This window comes from Austrofundulus limnaeus, unplaced genomic scaffold (assembly GCF_001266775.1).
Source record: "Austrofundulus limnaeus strain Quisiro unplaced genomic scaffold, Austrofundulus_limnaeus-1.0 Scaffold78, whole genome shotgun sequence".
NCBI lineage: Eukaryota > Metazoa > Chordata > Actinopteri > Cyprinodontiformes > Rivulidae > Austrofundulus > Austrofundulus limnaeus.
In genome coordinates, this window is record NW_013952480.1 from 1353623 (window position 1) to 1373389 (window position 19767).

Below are 19767 nucleotides of genomic sequence, written 5' to 3' on the forward strand. Positions count from 1 at the left end.
CCTTTAAAATGACTTTCTTCTTATAAGTGTATAAGCAAATCAAAGACAAAAAATAGGAATGAAAATTTCACCAGGGTTACCCCTACATTTACATTATGTTATGATATTTTTCCATCAAAACATACCAAGAGTGTTGCTTTAGATCCTGTCACACTATAATGTTTTAGACAACTTATGCTGACATATAAAAATTTTGTTATGATTTATATAGGTGTCTAACTGTAGCATTACAGTATGCATACGTCCGAAAGGTGATTCATTTATTCCATCTTCAATGTAGACAGCTTTACTGTTGAATAAAATGATCAGAAATTGGAATAAGTTATTTAAAATGCATGTTTGATAAATCCTTGAATCTCCTCTGGAAGTCTTTTGTAGCTGCCTAAATGTTTGCTGGTACAAAGCACCGCCCATTTACACAAACTCCTCCCCGGAGCTCGGTCTGCAGCCGAGCTCCCGCCCCACTGAGCACCCCCTCACCCTGCAGCTTTGTTGTGAATCCATRCTAAAGTGGGAGYGTCCGAAACARTAGGAGGTWCTTTAAGAGACAAAGGTGTTGAGATAGGCTATGTGATATCAATGTAGTTACTTGATTGTGKTGTAGAATTGAACTATGTRCCTGGAAAATMCAAAATTACCCCAAAACCATTTTTGTTCTTGTACAAACATCACTTAGTTCATATGTGTGCCTAAATGTGTTCTTTGGGACCTGCTTCYTCTTTAAGGTGGCTGCCATGGTGTGCATCACTTTTGGACACCAACGAGCTTAAGTGGCTGCCCTTCATGCACGGCAGTGATTGGGTGTCTGCCCAGCAGTTTTTTGACTGTGTGGCTGCACTCATGTCACTGTATCACCGAAGCCTGGTCATTGAATTGTTACAGGACCTGTTACAGCTCTTTATGGCACACAAGGTTTGGATTTTATTTTTTATTTTTTTGTCATCATCTCTCAGAATTCACTTTTTATATWTTGTGAAACAAACGTCTTTATCAGGAGGAGAATGACTTTGGAGAGGTGTTGGATAAGATGAGATACGTTTAGACCCAAGTTCTGCTGTTGAAGCTACGAGTGGCCAAGCCTCGCATAGAGTTTTTTTTTTGCAGCCTTCAGGAGCGTTGGGAGGTCATTCACAGGGCCTTCATGGTAATAATCAAAAACGCTGAGAAGTTGCCAAGAGTAAAAACCTTCAGCCTTCTTCAAGAAGTTTCACAATCCTCTCTTTTGTTTCAAGAGACATTTCTCTTGTTGGAGCCATGGTTCTTGTTCTCCACTTCGTCCAGCAGCCCTCCAAGGTGTCATGACTGCAGGTGTTTTTAACTGCAGACTAATGAGCAGATCTAATCTGAGGCAGGTGTCCATTTAGGGAAAGGAAATTGACAGGGTGTGTCCTTATTTTCTGCCTCCAGTTTGAGTGATTCCATACTTTTTCCTCAGAATTGAGTGATTCCATATTTTTTTCCCTGTGCTTGGTCAATAAAAGTAACATTCACTGACTTCCACAGTGTTTTCTCTTCATTTCTTTGAGTGTTCCTGAAAGTCAACAAGTTGCACTTTGGAAAGACCTTAATATTGTATCATGTTTTTGATCTGAGTTTGTTTTACAGAATGCAATGTCTGAATGAGTGCTCATCCAAGACTGGTGATTCCATACTTTTTGCCAGGGGTTGTAGAATTGAGCGGAACTGCGTAGGACGGCAATGGCCAGGCACACTAGTATTTTTGCAGGAAATGCAATCCTCTAGTTTGAAATTGAATGCATTTGTTTGAAAATGAATTTCTCTAAATTGAAACTGAATTTAATGATTTGAAACTGAATTTAAAGTTTTAAATTTGAATTAATTTCAGAATCATTTATTGTCATTCACACACAACATCAAGATGCAATGCAGAACGAAATTTGCATTTTAGAACATCCGTCCGGAGAAACACACAAATAACAAACATGGGGGAATGAATGTCCAAGGTCTTTCGCACTACGGTGCGCTACCTTTTGCAGCAGCTTGGAATACACAAAATAGGAAAGGTGAGTTAAAAAAAGAGCTCTGATCCTATGTTTTGCACAGAAACACAGAAACATGCGCTCAAAAAAACCACTCGCATATAGTGCAAGGAGCTAGGGGAGGGGGGTGGGGGTCAAACACATGGTATGGGGTGGGGTTCAGCAGAGCCGGTGACATTCCAGGTTAGTACTCCGTGTTGGAACCAATCAAAGACCTCCAGAGTCCGAATAAGTTGTTGTCAACCAAAAGCACAAATCACCAGAGTCAGTTCTCTGTCCCCACCCATCACGGCCCTCACATTGATCCGCCCACGGGTGAAACGGGTAGGGATTAATTTGGGATTTAATTAATTTGCTTAGAAACTGTATTTTGGTTTATTGAAAATTCAGTTTGACTACTTTCACTTTCAGGTTTGTTGCATGAAAAAATCTCAAACTTTCACTTTAAATATTTTGGCATGTTAAATTGATAAAAGGACATTTGTGTCCAAGAAAAGTCTTACAGATTATGATGTATGTCAGTACTAAGAAATAAGCTCTTTTAGTAAAAGGTAAGCAAATGATGTAAAGTAGGAGAAACTAAATAATTAAAAAAAAATAATTTGGCCACTATTATTATCTACTGTATGTCAGGAGGGAGGAAATCAGACACATTATAACATTCTAGACTGAGTTTTTTTTCCTTGACAACAACTGTAAGACTAATTCAAATAGAGGGGTGCAAATCATGTATCAGAAGTGAGAATGAAAAGAAAGAGTAATCTACCTGGCAGAGCATGTTTAGATAGGCTGTGCACTGAAACTCTGTATAAAGTGTAACAAACAACAAAATTATTAATACAAAGTTATCTGCAGATTTTTCTTTCTTTTTTAAATTTTTTTTGTCTTGTAGGAAGTGGTGGAGGAACTTGCAGAGGATATTTTGTCCAAGCTTCCAGCAGACTTTGACACACAAATGRTGATGGATCCAGTCCTGTGTGAGGAGTCTATGAACACGGTGCTGAGACAGGAAGTCATCCGCTTCAGCAGGTAATAAAACAATCTTTCACCGTATAGAATCTGCTGGAATTAACTGGTGTCTTCTCTCTCAGTAGACTTTCAGAAGTGGTGCGCCTAAGCCTGGTAAACATTTGCAAAGCTTTGAAAGGACAGATCGTCATGTACTCTGAGCTRGAGGGCATTTTTAACAGCACGCTGGTGGGAAAGGTGCCCTCACTGTGGGCAGCCTAGTCGTAGCCTTCACTCAAACCGTTYGGGAGCTACGTGACTGATCTGTTAAGCAGACTACAGTTCCTCTGGTAAGATTTATGCTCTCTTTGGGTCATATAGTCTGAGGAGACCTTGAGGATATTTGGAATGTGACTTCAGAGTGAATGTCTTACATGCCAAATACTTCAGTAACTTTCTGTACAGCTTGCTCAATCTAAGGTTATTGTTTTGAAAACTATTAAAAGATCTATTTTAAATAATCTTTATATTTTAATTTGTTGATCTGAACAGGAGTGGATAAATGACGGCCAAGCTCCAGTCRTCTGGCTTTCTGGCTTTTATTCGATCCAGTCATTTCTTACCGGAGTGTCTCAGAACTTTGCCAGGAAGTACAGCATCCCGATTGACTACATATGTTTTGAATTTGAGGTGTTCATTTGATCCCAAAGCTTTTTGACATGTTTATTCTCAGTACATTAGGGATATTCATATCCTTCTGACTGCTTTTCAGGTAACCAATGAGGAGGCCCACATGGAGGAGAAGCCTGAGGACGGGGCGTACGTTCATGGTCTCTTCATGGAAGGGGCACGTTGGGACAGGCAGAGTCCTTMCCTAAGATCCTGTTCGACTCCCTGTCCATCATCAAGCTCAAACCCGGAGAGATGGCCAAGTTCAAACATGATAACATCTACATTTGTCCCGTTTACAAAACCAGTGCTYGTCAAGGTACGCTGTCCACCACAGGCCACTTGGCCAACTACATCCTGTCCATCGAGCTGCCCTCTGACAAGTCACAGAAACACTGGATCAACCGAGGGGTGGCGTCCCTCTGCCAGCTGGATGATTAACAGTGAGCCAGTTCATTTTGAGCTGCTGTTATTTTGTTAAATTATTGTAGAAGCCAAAAGGTAATTTTTTTTTCATAACTTGGTTTGATTTGATGATGCCTTTGTTGTCATTGTACAGAGCACAATGACATTACATTTAAGAACACCCATTCAAGAGACACACATGACAAACATGGGGAAACAGGTGATCAGGTCATTTATTTATTTTTTTATTTATCCTTTATTTATACAGGAAGATCTCTTGAGACTCATTGTCTCATTTACAAGAGAGACCTGTTACATCCACTACAACAAAGTAGCATAAAAACAATAATAAAATTTACTTAACACTTCTAAAAATCAATACATACATAATCAAAAAAAGGTTTTCATTGAGAACAGGTACAGGTACTTACAGACAAATTTTCAAATCTGTTTATTAAAATCTTAAACTTATTACCAATTGGTCACACAATTGGTCTTGTGGCAACCAGCAGGGGTCGTGCTACTTTTAAAAAGAAAAATGAAAATACCACACAAGGATAGATGAGGAAAAAAACATCATATCACATCAATGAAATATGACAGACTATGGTGTTTATAGAAAAAAACCTCTGCAGAGCAAGAATGTATTAGCCAGAGTAGTAGTAGTGAGTTTACAGGGTGTGTATCTGAAACCATGAATGTTGTAGGCTTGTGTGAATATCTGAAGAATGAGTCTGAAGAATCTAGTCCCCCAAAAGAAAAAACCCATAGTTTGGCCAAAGTTCAGAATACTGGTGTTAACTGTTCATTCTGTGCAACTCCAGATTGGCCTTCAGGGGATCAGATTACAGACGGGAGTGAGGATGGGGATCACGCCAAGTCAACGTAAACACCAGGAGAAATGAGATCCACAGCTATTCAAGGCCATGTGGGAGAGAGACAATTCATAATCAGTTGTTTGGGAACAGAAGAAAATGTTTTTAGTCAGGCAGACAATAACAATATTCCATCTGCCTTAATGTCGCTGGTACATCTCAAAGTGGCGACGCCAATCAGACAAATAGTGTGGACAATCCCGCCGAGTCGAGTCCAGCTCGCTCAAGGCAAAAGTCTGAGTGCTGAAAGGACGGCAATCCTTCATATTGGTCACGCAGCCAGGAAATGGCCTGAAAAGCCACCGACATTGTTTTGTAGAACACCAGGAGACCACCAAGCTAATCTGTAGAATCCAGTGATCAGAATCCAAATATACTGTATATCCAGAACAGAGGTCCCACCTTTGACATGTCCTCCCATGGAAAAAAATTTGTTCCAAAAATTAATTRAGAGACCAGCTAACCAAATCCATTCAAATAAATCCATAATTTTTRGTTTTGGATGAAAAACGTAGAGGAGGCTCTGAGYAGCACAGCAGGGAAGATGAGGGAAGGCAGRAGAGAGGGAAATAGCGTCTTACTCCTCCGAGAGCAGAAAGAAAAAAAAAACATACGTGTGATGCACTAGTAGAATTTTTAGGTATAACTTCACATGCATGTAAAATGTATTTCCTAAATGTATGTGTACATTAGTGTTTTCTTACATTGAAATTCTTAAGCAGTTTACATTTCATAAATCAAATAATTTAAATAATAAATTCTTTTGTCTGTGCAGATTTAAGACTAAAGGCATTAAAAGAAAGCATTTTTATAGTTGTTTTCATGTTTTGCACTTTTGTTTTTGTTTGTTTTCAGGAAGGTTGGTGGATTAGGATTTAGGCCTTGACAATACTTATATAATCCCAACTCTTAAAAGATGTATTTACATCCCTCATTAACTGATTATGTCATTTCATCACTCAAACACAGGAGACGAACACTAGATGGCAGCAAATGCAAACCTGTTTCAAACTAGGATTTAAAAAGTCTACTTGTGTGCAGCAAACATTGAGGTGGTCTCTGTGCAGTTTTAAAAAAACAGGATCACATGTAGTGAACCTGCACTTTGTGTACATTGTTAGTTGCCATTTCAAAGGCATCACAGGAGTTAAAAACAAGAAGGTCTCAGGCTTGCCTCATGAGAATGTTCTTCATATGCATGGGTGGGTTTTCTCTTAGGGCTCAAGTTTCCTCCCACAGACCAAACACATACATGTTAGATCCATTGGTGACTAAATCATCCCTGTGTGTGAGAGTGTGAATGTTTTTGTGTCTCATGTGCCTTTATGTTCATGTGATGGACTTGCAAACTGTCAAAAGTCTCCCCATCACGCAGTGACRGCAGGACCACCACCTCCCTGCAACCCAGAAAGGAGAAGCAGGTAAAGTTAATGACCCTAAAATGCAGATGAAGTTGAGGAACTTGAGCGAATCAATCAAAAAGTTTAATAATAACAAGAGAATATGCATTTTCAGTGAAAAATTGCAGTATGAATGCTGAATGCTGAAAGAGTTTTTCAGGAAAAAAAGAAAAAGAAAGAAAAGCTGCACAAAATGATTTGTCATAAAATTTCCGAAAAGGTTTAAAATAGCAAGAAAAGTAGCAAAAAGTAGCTGCACAGGCCTGGATATATACAAAAGCAGCCGACAAGTAACTAAAATTATCACAAAGGGTGAATTTAACTGAAAATGGATAAGCACCCTCTGTCATACTACAACAGGGTGTCTTCAAGCCTTTTTCAGATCCACTGTAAGACAGACTGAATTGAATTGAATTCAAATATTAAAATGTAGTTTAAATTGCAGAAAACAGCTGAAAAAAGTATAAAGAGCTTAAATTAGCAGAAAGAAGCTGATACAAAAATGTAATTAACAGAGTAACTGTGATGGAAAAAATACTGATATTAGCAAAACTGAAGCTGCGGAAGCTAAAATGAGCACAAATGTGTACAAAAAACATAAAAGATCTAGTACAAAAGGTGTAAAGTGCAGGAAAGATTTAACTAAAGATTTTAACTCCATTCATTTTTGATACACAAAATGTGCAAAAGATGAATATCTTAAAATGTAAACTAAAAAGTCATGGCCGGAATGTCCTGAAGGAGCTGAAATTTATAGGCCTACAAATTGTTGAAACAGCATCAGAAATTGTGGAACAAGACAGGTGCCGAGAACTGGATCACAAAGTTTGAGCATTCACACAATAAACACAATACAAAAACAAAAAGCTGTCATGGCAGCAGAAATGCAAAGCCATAAATGAAACTGGAGGAGATGCAGAGGAGAAGCTGTCAGAGCATGAAGCACAATGATGGACTGCTGGATGAGGACAAAACCAGGGTGTAAACTGACTGGTGTTGATCTGAGTGACACAGCCCGCGTGATCATTTTTATATTCAGAATATTTGCTGATTTTTCTCTGCATCAGTTCAATCAAAGCGTATTTGGCATCTGAGTTCAATTGCTGACATATGCAATAAAAACCCTTATGCACGCAGCTAACAGAATTTGAGAATTTTCAATATTTTTGCATTAAACTTTAGCATTAATTGCTGAAGTCAGCCCTGGCTGCCTGTTAGCAAAATATCTCCTGAAATGGAAAGCCTTCTAATGAAACTTTCACAAAGTTATATCAATATAGCTCAGAATGTTTGGCCTTTGTGAAAGAGAAACCAACTCTTTGCGCAGATTCAAAGACACTGGGGGACAGAAGATGACTTCATAGCTTCCTGCCTCTCAGACACCATCCGGATGAAGTCTGGCAGTGACAAACAGCCAAGGGGTTGGGGTTCTGCAAAATGTGCAACAGATCGTGTAAGATGTTTTAGTGCTTATAGAATATGTTGAGGATAAATTTTCTATTTTTATTATAATTTTTTTCATTTAATTAAAACAAAACAAAATNTTCCTGCCTCTCAGACACCATCCGGATGAAGTCTGGCAGTGACAAACAGCCAAGGGGTTGGGGGGGTGGGGGGTCCTCATGTTTTACACAGCTGGGCCTTTATTTTTATTATTATTTTTTTCAGTCCGCAGCAACAGAGAGGCGCAGAACGCAGGCGCACATCCAGCTGTGGCGGTGCAGAGCTGGGAGGTGTGTCGGTCATCTCAATCGCGCAGCTGTCGCCTCCTCCTTCTGTGTGTCTCTCTCTCTGTGTGTTGAGAGAGAGAGAGAGAGAGAGAGAGAGAGAGAGAGAGAGAGAGAGAGAGAGAAGTTTCCTGTGCTCTCTTTTTGTTGGTGTTCGCCTCACACACGATGGCGCGCCTGCGTCCTCGCTCAGCCCCGCCGCCGCTCCGGGAGCCCCGCCGCCTTTCATGAGAGTCCACAAGAGTCTCCTCCATGGCTGAATTTGGGGCCAAGAAGAAGAGCGACGCGGGCCCACCGGTTGCTGGCTGGAAAGCTGCGTGCGGGGGAGCCGCCGCCGCCGCCTCCTCCGGGGGAGCGAGCAGCGTGGAGACGCACCGGGGAGGAGAGCCCGTGTCGAACGGAAACTGCGGCGCGCCGGACGCCGTCAGGAGGGTCCAGAACGAGTCCGGCTGCGAGTCCCCGACGTGGGAGAACGCGGGGGGCTCGGATTCTGCTCGCAAAGCCACCATCCCTCGACGCAGCAGCCTGATCAAGGTAGGTCATCACTTSAGTGAGAATTGATTATGGCATTCAGATGTTACACGCAGTTAATTATTCCATACATGTCCTGCATCCTGCTTTGAAACATTAAAATGTGTAAAATAAATAAATCCTGTAACCCAGATGTGGAGCTCCCCTCCAAACTGCACCTGAGTATTAACTGTTTCTGTTGATCCACTGTGACTCTGCCTGCTGTCAGCTGGCCTAATCTGTGTCAAACAGCACAATAATCACTCACCTCAGCTGGCTTCCTGTGCCAGCTGCTGTTCAGGAATATTTTCAAGCTCAGGCAGATCAGATCAGAGTCAACTCTGGATGTGTTTTACAGCCATGATCTTTATTTATTTCCACTCAGCAGGTTAAACCACCAAAGTTTTAYAGCTTCCAGAAAGGTTTCGAAAGAGATAGTGGCATCTGTGGAGCAGTGCGGCAGACTTGAGATCAGAAAGTTGCATGTTCCACATGTCCATGTTGTGGTGTCCTTGAACAAATCACTTAATCCTCAACTGCTCCCTGGTTGTATCTGTGTGTGATGGTCACATCTAAAACACAAATTTTGTCATTGCTTTAATGACAAAACGTATGACATCACACACTGATAATTTTGGGGTGGCACACCAAAAACAATTTTAGTGTTGCTATAAATTATCCATCCATCCATCCATCCATCCATCCATCCATCCATCCATCCATCCATCCATCCATCCATCCATCCATCCATCCATCCATCCATCCATCCATCCATCCATCCATCCATCCATCCATCCATCCATCCATCCATCCATCCATTCATTATCTATACCCACTTATTCCTTTCAGGGTTGCGGGGATCCAGCAGTCACAGTGCGAGGGGCGGGGTACACCCTGGACAAGGTCGCAAGTCCATCACAGGGCTAGAAAATAATTTTTCTTTCACTTTACAATTGATAACGGTTAAWTTGATAAACAGCAGCTCATTGGATCTCCCTTCCTCCCTGCTGAAACTAGAAATGTTTTGCCTTGCACACTAAAGTATGTTAAGTTTGACTTTGCATCATAGTCCATCTAGACGCCTTGAAATTAGCCTCTGTCTTTTTAAGAACCTCCTACCATTTCCTACACTCCTACTTCAGCACATCTTCACAACAATGCGTTCTGTGGGGCAGGAGCTCAGCTTCAAACTCAGCTGCAGGGAGGAGCTTTGTGCAAATAGGTGGAGCTTTGTACCAGCAGCAACTCCACATGGCTACCACGTGATTCAAAGATTTATCCAACATGCAAAAATGAGTAAAAGTAACACCATGTTTTTGATGAGGAAACKTTATAACATGATATAACGCTCTTCATAAAAGTCAATTTTGCATAATACCCCACGCCCTGCTGTTGGTATTGCCCATTTTTTTGCCAACGTACAGCATTGTTACTTCTTTGCGCTCAATCAGCTGGAGAAAAAGAGGAAGAACAGAACAATTGTGAAACCACATGTGATCTCCTCCGCAGCTCACAAAGATGTCTTCTGCCTCAATGTTTGATGTCATATTTATTTAGGCAAAGCTCCCAAGTTTATGTTTAAATTCTTCACCACACACCTGGATTTTTCTTAGAATAGCTTTTTAAGCTGTGCCAAATGAAAAACATCAATACCTTGTCCCCTTGACTCAGTCCTTTTATGGTTTTTGACCCTCCCTTCCCTTCCTTGGCATGTGTGAGACCCTTACATCGATCCCCAGCTGCTGCTTTGTCTCCCCGGAGCTGCTGCCTGCAAAGACACGATTATTTAAACATGCCACCATCCTTGTGCGATTGTCCCTGACTCAGCGAGACAGGAAGCAGGCCTGTTGACCAATTTCCGCGTACAGTTCGTGTTGCAATATTGCTATTAAACCATGAGCAGTTGGTGGTGACAAATCACTTTCACTGGAACACACACACACACACATACACACAGAGAAACAGACAAATGTTTCTCACCTCTTTGCCCACACACAGGCCTGCTCATTGTGTGTTTTACTGGTACAGATAGCTTAACAGAAACTATCCGAAAGCTCTCGATGTGCCTGAAGTTCTGGACTCATGATCTGACTTTGYGAATTTTTGCGGAGTCATGTTTCAGTGGCTCCGGAGCATCACTGTCACTCTGGTCGCTGCTTTTGCTTTAAAGGAGGCGGATGGCATGGGAAACCACGCTTCTTCACATCCTTCCTTTGTTTTCCTGCGCTCTTCTGGTGTGTGCTTGTTTTAATATTCAGCGGACGTCTTTCGCCGAAAGCTTTTGGTGTCCAGCAGGGGAACCTGGTGCAACAGCATGCAAAGCGTATTCACCATCAAACTTTCTTGTATCTTTGAAAAATCGAGCTCGAGCGTGTTGAGTTAATCAATCTGTCAACTCTGCATGCTTTTTCATCTTTGCTAAAATACCCCTATGGCTGTTTTGCAGGATTCCACATAACAAGATTGTGCCTGGCATGCTGGATAAACAGGAAACGTGACATTCCGGGCTGGTTTTAACCACAGCGCCAAGGTTCTTGTCCAGCCCGTGTCTTCCTGTTCTCTTCAGAGGRTTTACTGAGAGTAGTTCATTAGCATGCATGTCATCGGCTCTCCTCGCTTTTATTCCCTCTCGCTCATAYGTGTGGAGGAGAGCAGTGGGTAGCCACTTCATTTAACGGGGTATCTCAGATCTTTTTGAAGCCAGGYTGGGGGTGGAAAAGTTAGGAAGGTTTAATATCTTGTTGCTTCTTAAATGACCTCAGTTCTGAGRAAGTAGAGTTTAATTCTGACCAGACTGACAATCTAGTTCTGGGCCACACAATGCAGATACCACGAACGGCCCAGATACTACAAAGAATGATGGCCGTTTTGTGATGTGGTTTACCAGAGGTGGTCCCATGCATGGGTCAGCACCACTTAAACCAAACCACAGTCAGGTCAGGTGTGGCAATCTAAAAACAGTGTCATCATTATCAGACCTGGCCCACAACAGGTTGACAAACCACYTACCATGCCRCCAGCTAGCTCAACCCCACATCTGGCTCACACCTGGGAGAAGCCAATGGTTCATCCTCTTCATGTTCCAACCAAAGAGGTCAGCTGTGGTCTTAAACCAATTCCAATTTCCAAAGATTTCATTATGGTTTCTGTAATTGCAATTCTAGAAACCTATCCACCACTATATGTTTTGTACGGGTTATTCTGACAGAAGCATATTCCTGCATGAAGTGCTACCATTTCTTAATCCTATAGCTTGAACCCTTTATATTCTTTCATTTTCACCAGTCCAATGTATTTACCCAAATGGGGTATAAACATATTCTAGCAGTAAAGCTGAGCTCACCAAAGTTTCCACTGTATAATCCTTTCAAACTATACTACAGCGGCAGGTAAAGACCCTGGGACACAACAAGTAGAGGCCACATTGAATAAAGTGCCATTATCAAACATCTTGGACTTATTTATATGTTCAAAATGTACTGCCCATCCCTACTATCAACATCAGGAAATATGAGTTTTTCATAAATTTTTCACAGAAGCCCCACTTCAAAAGCGCCGAACAACTGTTTTGAGTCTGTTTCAGGCTCCGCAGGATGCAGATATGCATCACGTACCACCGAACGCTCACATAAACAAACACTCCTGCCGAGCTCTGCCTTCTAGCAAAAAGAAAAAATAAATATGACTCGCTCATTAGTCATGTCGACACACTGCACCAGGTTCTCTGTTTTAGAGTTACTGTATGTGTGATTTTTCAATCTTTTTTTTAATCTACATAAGGCTGAAATTAAAATAATATGCAGTTCCTCTACAAGTTCCTAGTTTATACAGTAATCGTTTTAATTCAAAGGTAGGGCTACTGCTCCAACTAATTGTCTGAGTTGCAATGTTTTCATCTGGGATTTCAAGTGTTAATTATAAATGAGTTTGTACCTTTATCATTATGCATATCTGATGGACGTACGCTTGCATTTTGGATCCCTTTTTGTGTTTTTCACTCTACATGAGCAGCATTAGAATGAGGTGTTTGCACAATAACTGCATAAGGATGATATTTGTTTGATTCGGAGCATCTCCTGCTGTTCAACTCAGCATCTTTAGCTCACTTTGGACCGCATGAGGATCTCGCAGAGAGAGGATTAACCTCCCCGCTGGTTGTGGTGGAACCATATTGATGATTGATTGCTCTATCCTCTATTCTGTCTTATTTATATTCAGTACCTAAAAAAACAGTCATATTAAATAGAAACACTGACAAAAATGAGACAAAATGTGGTGGAGTGATTAGCGCTTCATGTTCTCTTTGGCTGAGATTCCTGGTTTGCACTTTGGCTCTGTGGGGTGTTTGCATGTTCTCGTGCCTCCAGTGTCCCCCACAGCTTAATGATAATTAGTATTTCTAAATTTGCTCAAGTTATTATCAAAAGCCTCAGCTAGCCCTGTGAGACATGGTTCAGCTCGAGCCTCCAGCTAAAATCTGGAAACAGCTAAAGCAAATATCGCAAATTCATATATGGATAAAAACAAAATATATTCACAAACAACCTGTGCCTGAAAAGGCAAACTTCATGAATTTTTGTGAGTCCGACAATGATCCTGAGGGGTCTTTTCCTCTTCTCAAACACCCAAGTATAGACTCATAAAATGCAAACCCAATCGTTGCGTCGACATCAATACGACTGGGGATGTTTTAATCTTAAAATAACTTAATCCCTTCAAAAAAAGGACCCTTTTGGCTTTTTTTCCGTATTCAAACTCAGTTCCCTGACATACATACAAAGAGAGTCAGTTAAGGGAATAAGTGAGCCATACCAGCAGCACAAGACCTACATAACTACAGGCAAGAATGGTTTCAATGGCTGCACATTTTCATATAAACAAGCTGGAAACTTTCAGTTTTACACCTCGGGCAAAAGCAGGTCCGCGTTCCATGTGGGATGATGGCACGTTGTGATGAGCTTCCCTCCTTTTTTCTCTTAAGAAATAAAAATACGGGAAAAAAAAGTTGGATCGGAAGCAATAAACTGGAGGAGTTTGGCCATTTTAAACTCTGATTTTAACTCTTGACTCAAGATTAGTAGAAAAGTCTGATTTGTTTAGGACTCATTGTTGCAGACATTTTTGAGAAAAAGGGAGCATCTTTGAGTAAAATGGAAGAATGTTTTGGCACGTTCTGCTTAAGACAAAATCTTATGCAAATGACGTTCACCTTTGTAAAAACATGCAGATATTCTTTTTGTTTGCAATGACTTTATAGCTTGTGGTTAGTTATTATTGCTAGCTTGCATTTGTAAAGGTAAAGGTGATATGGTTTTGTGTGTATTTGTGAAAGTGCGTTAGTAGCATTAGTGACGAACCACTAATGGATTTTAATGACATTCTCAAAAATTAATTATTGGGTACAGCTAACATTACTTAAGGTAGGCTAAATGACATTTAGCTAAAAACAAATCTCTCTAACTCAGCCAGTTTGACAGATGATGAGCAACTTTGAAAATAACTCTAGCATAAAAGGCGACACGCGGTATAGATTCTTTCATGCAACGTAAAACCGTTCGTTTTTTTTAAACCAGTTTTGAACAACCACTTGATGCTCCCAGCTGATACCTGTGGGTTGATGTTAGCGACCTCGCTTTAGCAACGACATGTTCGTCAGCTAAAACTGTGGTTTGCTGCCCGAGACGATGACCTTTTGAAATCAGCCTTTAACTTACGTGTGCGTTTGATTGTGTGCTYCTTTGGAGCAAGTGCACGTAGGACATCAAAGGCCTGAGAGTGTAAAGCAGCATCTGCTGCTTCACTCCCCACAAGGTCAGAGGTTTATATTAAGACAGAGACACTGAGACAGCATGTTCACCACATTTTAATGCTGAACATAATTCTCATGCTCTGAGCTGCGACGGACTGACCCGACCACACAGAGCTTCCTAAGCTCTACTTACCTTAAATGTTAGGGACACACGCAGCCCACACATGTGAGCGACGTACAGATGGAAAATGAATGTGCTCTATTTTGTTCATTTCTTGCTTCAGTTCTTGAAGATTCACATTTATAAGCGTAGGTTCTAGTCATGACTTTAATCAGTAAATTGTTTGATCTCAGATTTAACAAATAAATGTAGGATTTTCAGAACTTTCAGAAAAAAACCTGTTGAAGTGTTTTTGACGCAAATGATCTTAAAAAGGGGTTAAATTGAAATGCTTGGTGAGAACTGTATTTGAAAGTGTTTCTAAGTTCTGTAAACGMTAAAGTTCTGAAGAGATTTTTTCAGGAAGACAAAGAGACGCCTTTAGCTTTCTTGGCTGAAATATTACCCTCTGAAGTGTTCTCATGTTTATAGTCAAGCATCCGGTGTACATATGTCAGTATGTTCTCGGCGGCAGAGTGATAAAATGCCACCTGCAGCTTTTCTTTCAGCTTGCTCCTTCTAAATAAAGCTGTCTCTGTGCTTTTTTTTTTTCCCTTTTCCTAAAATGGCCACGGTGGGTTTTGTGGACCACTGTAACCACCTCCTCACACTGTTAATAAAAACACGAGACAGCTGATAGGCTGTTCGCCTTGATTCAGCTTTTCAATCCCTGAGCTTTATCTCTGATTGATCTCATTCCAGTGAGACCGGAGGTGTCATCAGCAGTTCAGACGAGGACGTTTTTGGGGTTGACAGGGAGTTCAGTCAAAGGTTATGAGCCGTTAGCCGAGCTCAAGGAAAGAGGGCCACCTCAAACAACTCGTGGACACTCTTAATCCAGGCGCAGGTGAAGAGGGAGGAAGTGTCAGTATGTAACTTCAGACATGACACCGATGAGTTTACACGTTGACGTGTCATGTTCCAAACGTGGTGTTGAGTGCTGAGTTGTAATTTAAGAAGTGTTCCCTAACATAAAGCTTCCTGGAGTTGAAGGTGTTGTGGCCCATTGTGAAGAGCAATGGTGATAGCATCCTCTGTTTACTGATTGGTCTTGTACGAGTTAAGGGTGGCTGGCCTTGATGTGTTGTTAAACCAATCTCTCAAAACACTTCTTCACGGCTGACATTGGAGTTGGCTTGGAGTCATTAGAGCGATTGATGGATGGTGTTTTGAGAGACGGAGACGATGACTTAATGCAGGTTAAAATGATGGCTTGCTTCAGGGACAAATAGAAGATCTCAGTGAAGAGCCCTGAGAGCTGATGAGTATCTATCAGCAGCAGCAGCAGCTCGGCTGACGTTCCCCAACCCGAGGCTCATCTCACTTATTTCCTGAAGGAGTGGATGGTCGCAGGGAGCAGATGATGGCGGCGGGACTTTGTTAGATGTTTGTCCCCAAAAACATACAAAGAACTTGTTTATATAATCCCATATAGAGTCAGCCTTTACAGGCCCTGTCATACTATAATGTTGTAGACCAGTGGTTCCCAAAGTTTTTATCTTCTGACCCACAAAATATTCATGGCAAAAACTTGTGACCCCAAATATTACTGGTCTGAGTACACAAACTTTGTTGATGACCCTAAAAACAAAGGCTACACAAATATAAATACTTATTTATACTTATTTTGTGTTTTTGTAATAATTATAGGAAAAACATTACATCACCAATTTATTACCCTTTAAATTGATTTCTGAAGTGCAGTGGTTCCCAAACTTTTCAGCTTTTGACCCACAAAATAACAGTAGCAGAGACCTTTGCCCAAAACTATTTTTGGATGATAAACATTTGTATCAGGTCAACTAAACATGGGCATAGTAACAATATTTATTATTCTACATTTATACATTTTAGGCAACTAAGGCAAAAATGTAATTAATTCAGAAAATCTTTTCAGGACCCCACCTTGATGTTTCAGGACCCCACTTTGGGTCCCGACCCCAACTTTGGGAAACACTGTTGTAGACAATTTGTGAAATTTTGTCCAACATTGAAGATGTTTACGCTGAAGATGGAATAAAAACATCTACTGGAAGTCTCATATGAGACTGTAATGTTAATGATTAGATCAACATATAACCCACAGAGGTTTATAGTAACTAAGTACATTTACTTTGTTACAGTACTTAAGTAGTTCTTTTGAGCATTTGTAATTTTACCAATTGTTTTTTAAATATCTACTTTTACTTTTATTTCATTACATTTTAAACCTAAATAGGATACTTTTACATCTTTACTTTAAAATGTAACAACTAGTTACTCGTTACAAAATTAAATATGTTCAAACTCATCACAAAAGAAGATGTGCCTGCACTCTAAAACACGAATTGTTGAATTTACTCAACAAAGTCACTTCAACTGGCTCCACTAAGATTAGTCGAGTAAATTGAGCAAAGAACATACATATATTGCTCAGTTTACTCAACATGGCTTAGTGGAACCAGTTTGATTCAGTAAATTCAACAAATTATTTATTAGAGAGTGTGTAGAAGTACGTTTATTTTAGTACTTTAGTACGTTTTATTTTTGTAAACAGTTTTATGATTTTAGTTTTCTCATCAGTGAAATTTATTTTTACTAAAGTAATTTTTTGTTCATGTAATTTTACTTTTACTTAGTTATTTTTTTCAAGTACTTTATAGACCTCTGATAACCCATATAAGCAGTAGCGTGCACAGACATTTTCGGGGGCAGGTGCTCAAATGGAAAAAGAGGGCACCTTGTCCGGTGCACGGAATCAGTGGGTCCTAATAATGTGGCATTACAGACACATCTTGTTCATTGTGCATATTTATCTATTTTAAATCAGTTTTTTTTTCTGTCTGATACAGATTTTTAATGTTCAGTACTCTATACAGGTTGTTTTCTGTAACAAAATGGCAACAACAGCACAAAAACTACTAAGGACAATTTTTGTAGTGTTTATAAAATAACTTTAATCAAGTTTATTTTCACAAAATTACTAATGGCTTTTTTGTACTATGGAGGATCTTCCTTCAGTCTCTCCATCATAGAGCTGTTTCCATGATCTGAATTCAAACAATTCAGCTTCATCTGTGTCTGACGGAGGATGGCAGGAAAACATTGAGCTGTTTCTCTGCTGTAGCTAAAACACCAACAATATCAAATATGTTTATTTGGGTGAAACGGCATGGTGACAAAGGTCAGTGCAATAAATTACAACATTTAAACCAATCAGACTCTAAATTACTGTCAAAATGTAACACTGTAACACAGGGGGGTCGAATTCACAAGGGGGTGAAATTTCCACACTTAGTCCAGATCAAGWGCCAATTTCTGTTAATATTTATTGAAACAAAAACAAATTATTCTTATTATACTAATTTTATTTTCCAAATTATGGTTTATGTTCCATTTAGAACACACAAAACCTGAAAAAGAAGAGATTAAATTTAAAAAGCATTCATTGTTTCATTGATTCATTGTTCATGTTAGCATTCATTATTCAATGTTTGACTTTAAAATGACAAGAAAATACAGAAAAATAAARCTAAAGCTAATTCTCTTTCCACACTAAAATCAAAGAATACTGAAAATTTCAAACTTAATTTTCTTAATATTTGCCTCATTAGTCTTTACAGACAACAGGAAGTGAAGTTTGACTTCAGCATCTGAGGTTTGGGGGTAAAAAGTAAGACCAGATCCTGTGGGCCATCACATTGTGTTGTTTTAATATGGACACATTCATTCCTCTCTGCTTTGGCTGTTATTACACAACGATGTATTTTAAAGGTTTTTAAGAAAAAAATTACATATTTTTATTAAATACATTTTAAAATTTATCAAAAAAATGCTCTAGTTAAAAAATATTTAAAGTTTAATTTTTATTTTATTTTATCATGATATAAAAATAACAAAACCATAAGCAGGTCAGATGATCTGTGCTGTTCTCTGAGAATCATCTTTCACTTTCCTCACCTATTTTCCAGTTATTATTTTGCTGCGTTTTTGACATAGTTTCCATCACATTCTGTATAAATAAAATCCATTTTCTTTCACGTGTTTAGATATTTATTTTTAACATGCAGGACACGCTGCTGCGCGTTTGATTGGCAGCTTTGCCTTATTATGCCTTTTTTTCTTCTCTCCTCCGCCTTCTGCATAGAATGCAGAGAGAGAAATAAGGAGGCATTTTCTAATGGTTGTAAATTGCAGCCAATAAAAAAACGTTTTTTGTATGTCTTGTTACAATTTGATCAGTCAAATGCGGGACTTTGTTTCAACTTGCGCGACACCGGGACAAGAGTGAAACATGTGAGGCAGTCCCGCACAGTTTGCCTGGGGGTAAATTACCTGCTGATTATAACTGTCCTCTGTTGTGTGGATGAGAGAAGAGAGATGCTTCAGCAGCTCTCCTCCTGTCCGAGYGCGCAGCGCTTTCACTGAGGGACAGCGCACAGGAGTGCGGGCACACACGTGTGTGTGGTGAATGGAGGGTGTGAGGGCAATATTATTATTAATAATATTAATACTGTTGCCATTATAGTTGCATGCACTTAATAAGAAGTGCAACCAAGGGTGACAGATGGAGCATAACAAAAAAAGGCGGGTTCGACAGGGGCACTTGATGGTCTGGAGGGAAAAGGGCAGGTGCTCAAGCACCACCTGATGTCTRTCTGTGCACGTCCCTGCATAWAAGTAAACTAATCGTAACAAACTTCATAATTTGGTACAAGTTGTATAAAACATTGTAATAACACAGGGCCGTATGGTTATTTACAGCCCCAAAATTGTGTCTCGCTGACGTGGTTGCACCAGACCTGCTGCTGGTCAGGTACAAGCATTTATACAAGTACTGGTCCAAAATGCCCTGATACCTGGAACCAACACCAATACCAGCATCTATACTGGGATACTGGTATTGATACTCCATTGAACATGTTACAGTTTGCATTTCAAGTGAAAAATTTATTGAAATTCATACAAGTGGATAGAAAATCTTACTTGTTATTTTGATTTAATTTAAAATTTTGCAGGATTATCTTTTGTAGTGGTCACCTAGGGGTGGAATAAACAGTTCAACTTGTCTTTGACCTTACCTCCTTTAAAGAGACAGAACTCTGTTCCAGTTAAAGTTATAAAGTCAAAGTCAAAGTCAACACAAAAAGAATGTTATTACATTGTTTTATTGTGCTTTGATGTAAATCACTGCTTGAACTTTAACTGTGAAACCACAGTAATTGATTATAGATTTTTAAGTTCAAATATTTTACTTAACTAAACTCAGCATTATGGTTAAGCTTTATTGTTCAATTCAATTCAATTCAATTCAAAAATACTTTATTGATCCCAGAGGGAAATTT

At 39.8% G+C, this 19767-nt stretch overlaps 2 protein-coding genes across 2 annotated transcripts in view; both read left to right on the forward strand.

Annotated features, from left to right (window-relative positions):
* LOC106519480 (dynein heavy chain 3, axonemal-like) overlaps positions 1-4058 on the forward strand; it is a 7070-nt gene extending 3012 nt beyond the window's left edge. Inside the window, 5 exon segments of the mRNA XM_014011182.1 lie at positions 2893-3029; positions 3095-3295; positions 3497-3638; positions 3721-3808; positions 3811-4058. Of these exon segments, the coding sequence (XP_013866636.1) occupies positions 2893-3029; positions 3095-3295; positions 3497-3638; positions 3721-3808; positions 3811-4058 (816 nt within the window).
* A 4049-nt stretch (positions 4059-8107) lies between these two features.
* LOC106519521 (inactive phospholipase C-like protein 2) overlaps positions 8108-19767 on the forward strand; it is a 35697-nt gene continuing 24037 nt past the window's right edge. Inside the window, exon 1 of the mRNA XM_014011236.1 lies at positions 8108-8558. Coding sequence (XP_013866690.1) covers positions 8277-8558 — 282 coding nt within the window. The 5' untranslated portion in view covers positions 8108-8276. The remainder of the gene's footprint in view (positions 8559-19767) is intronic.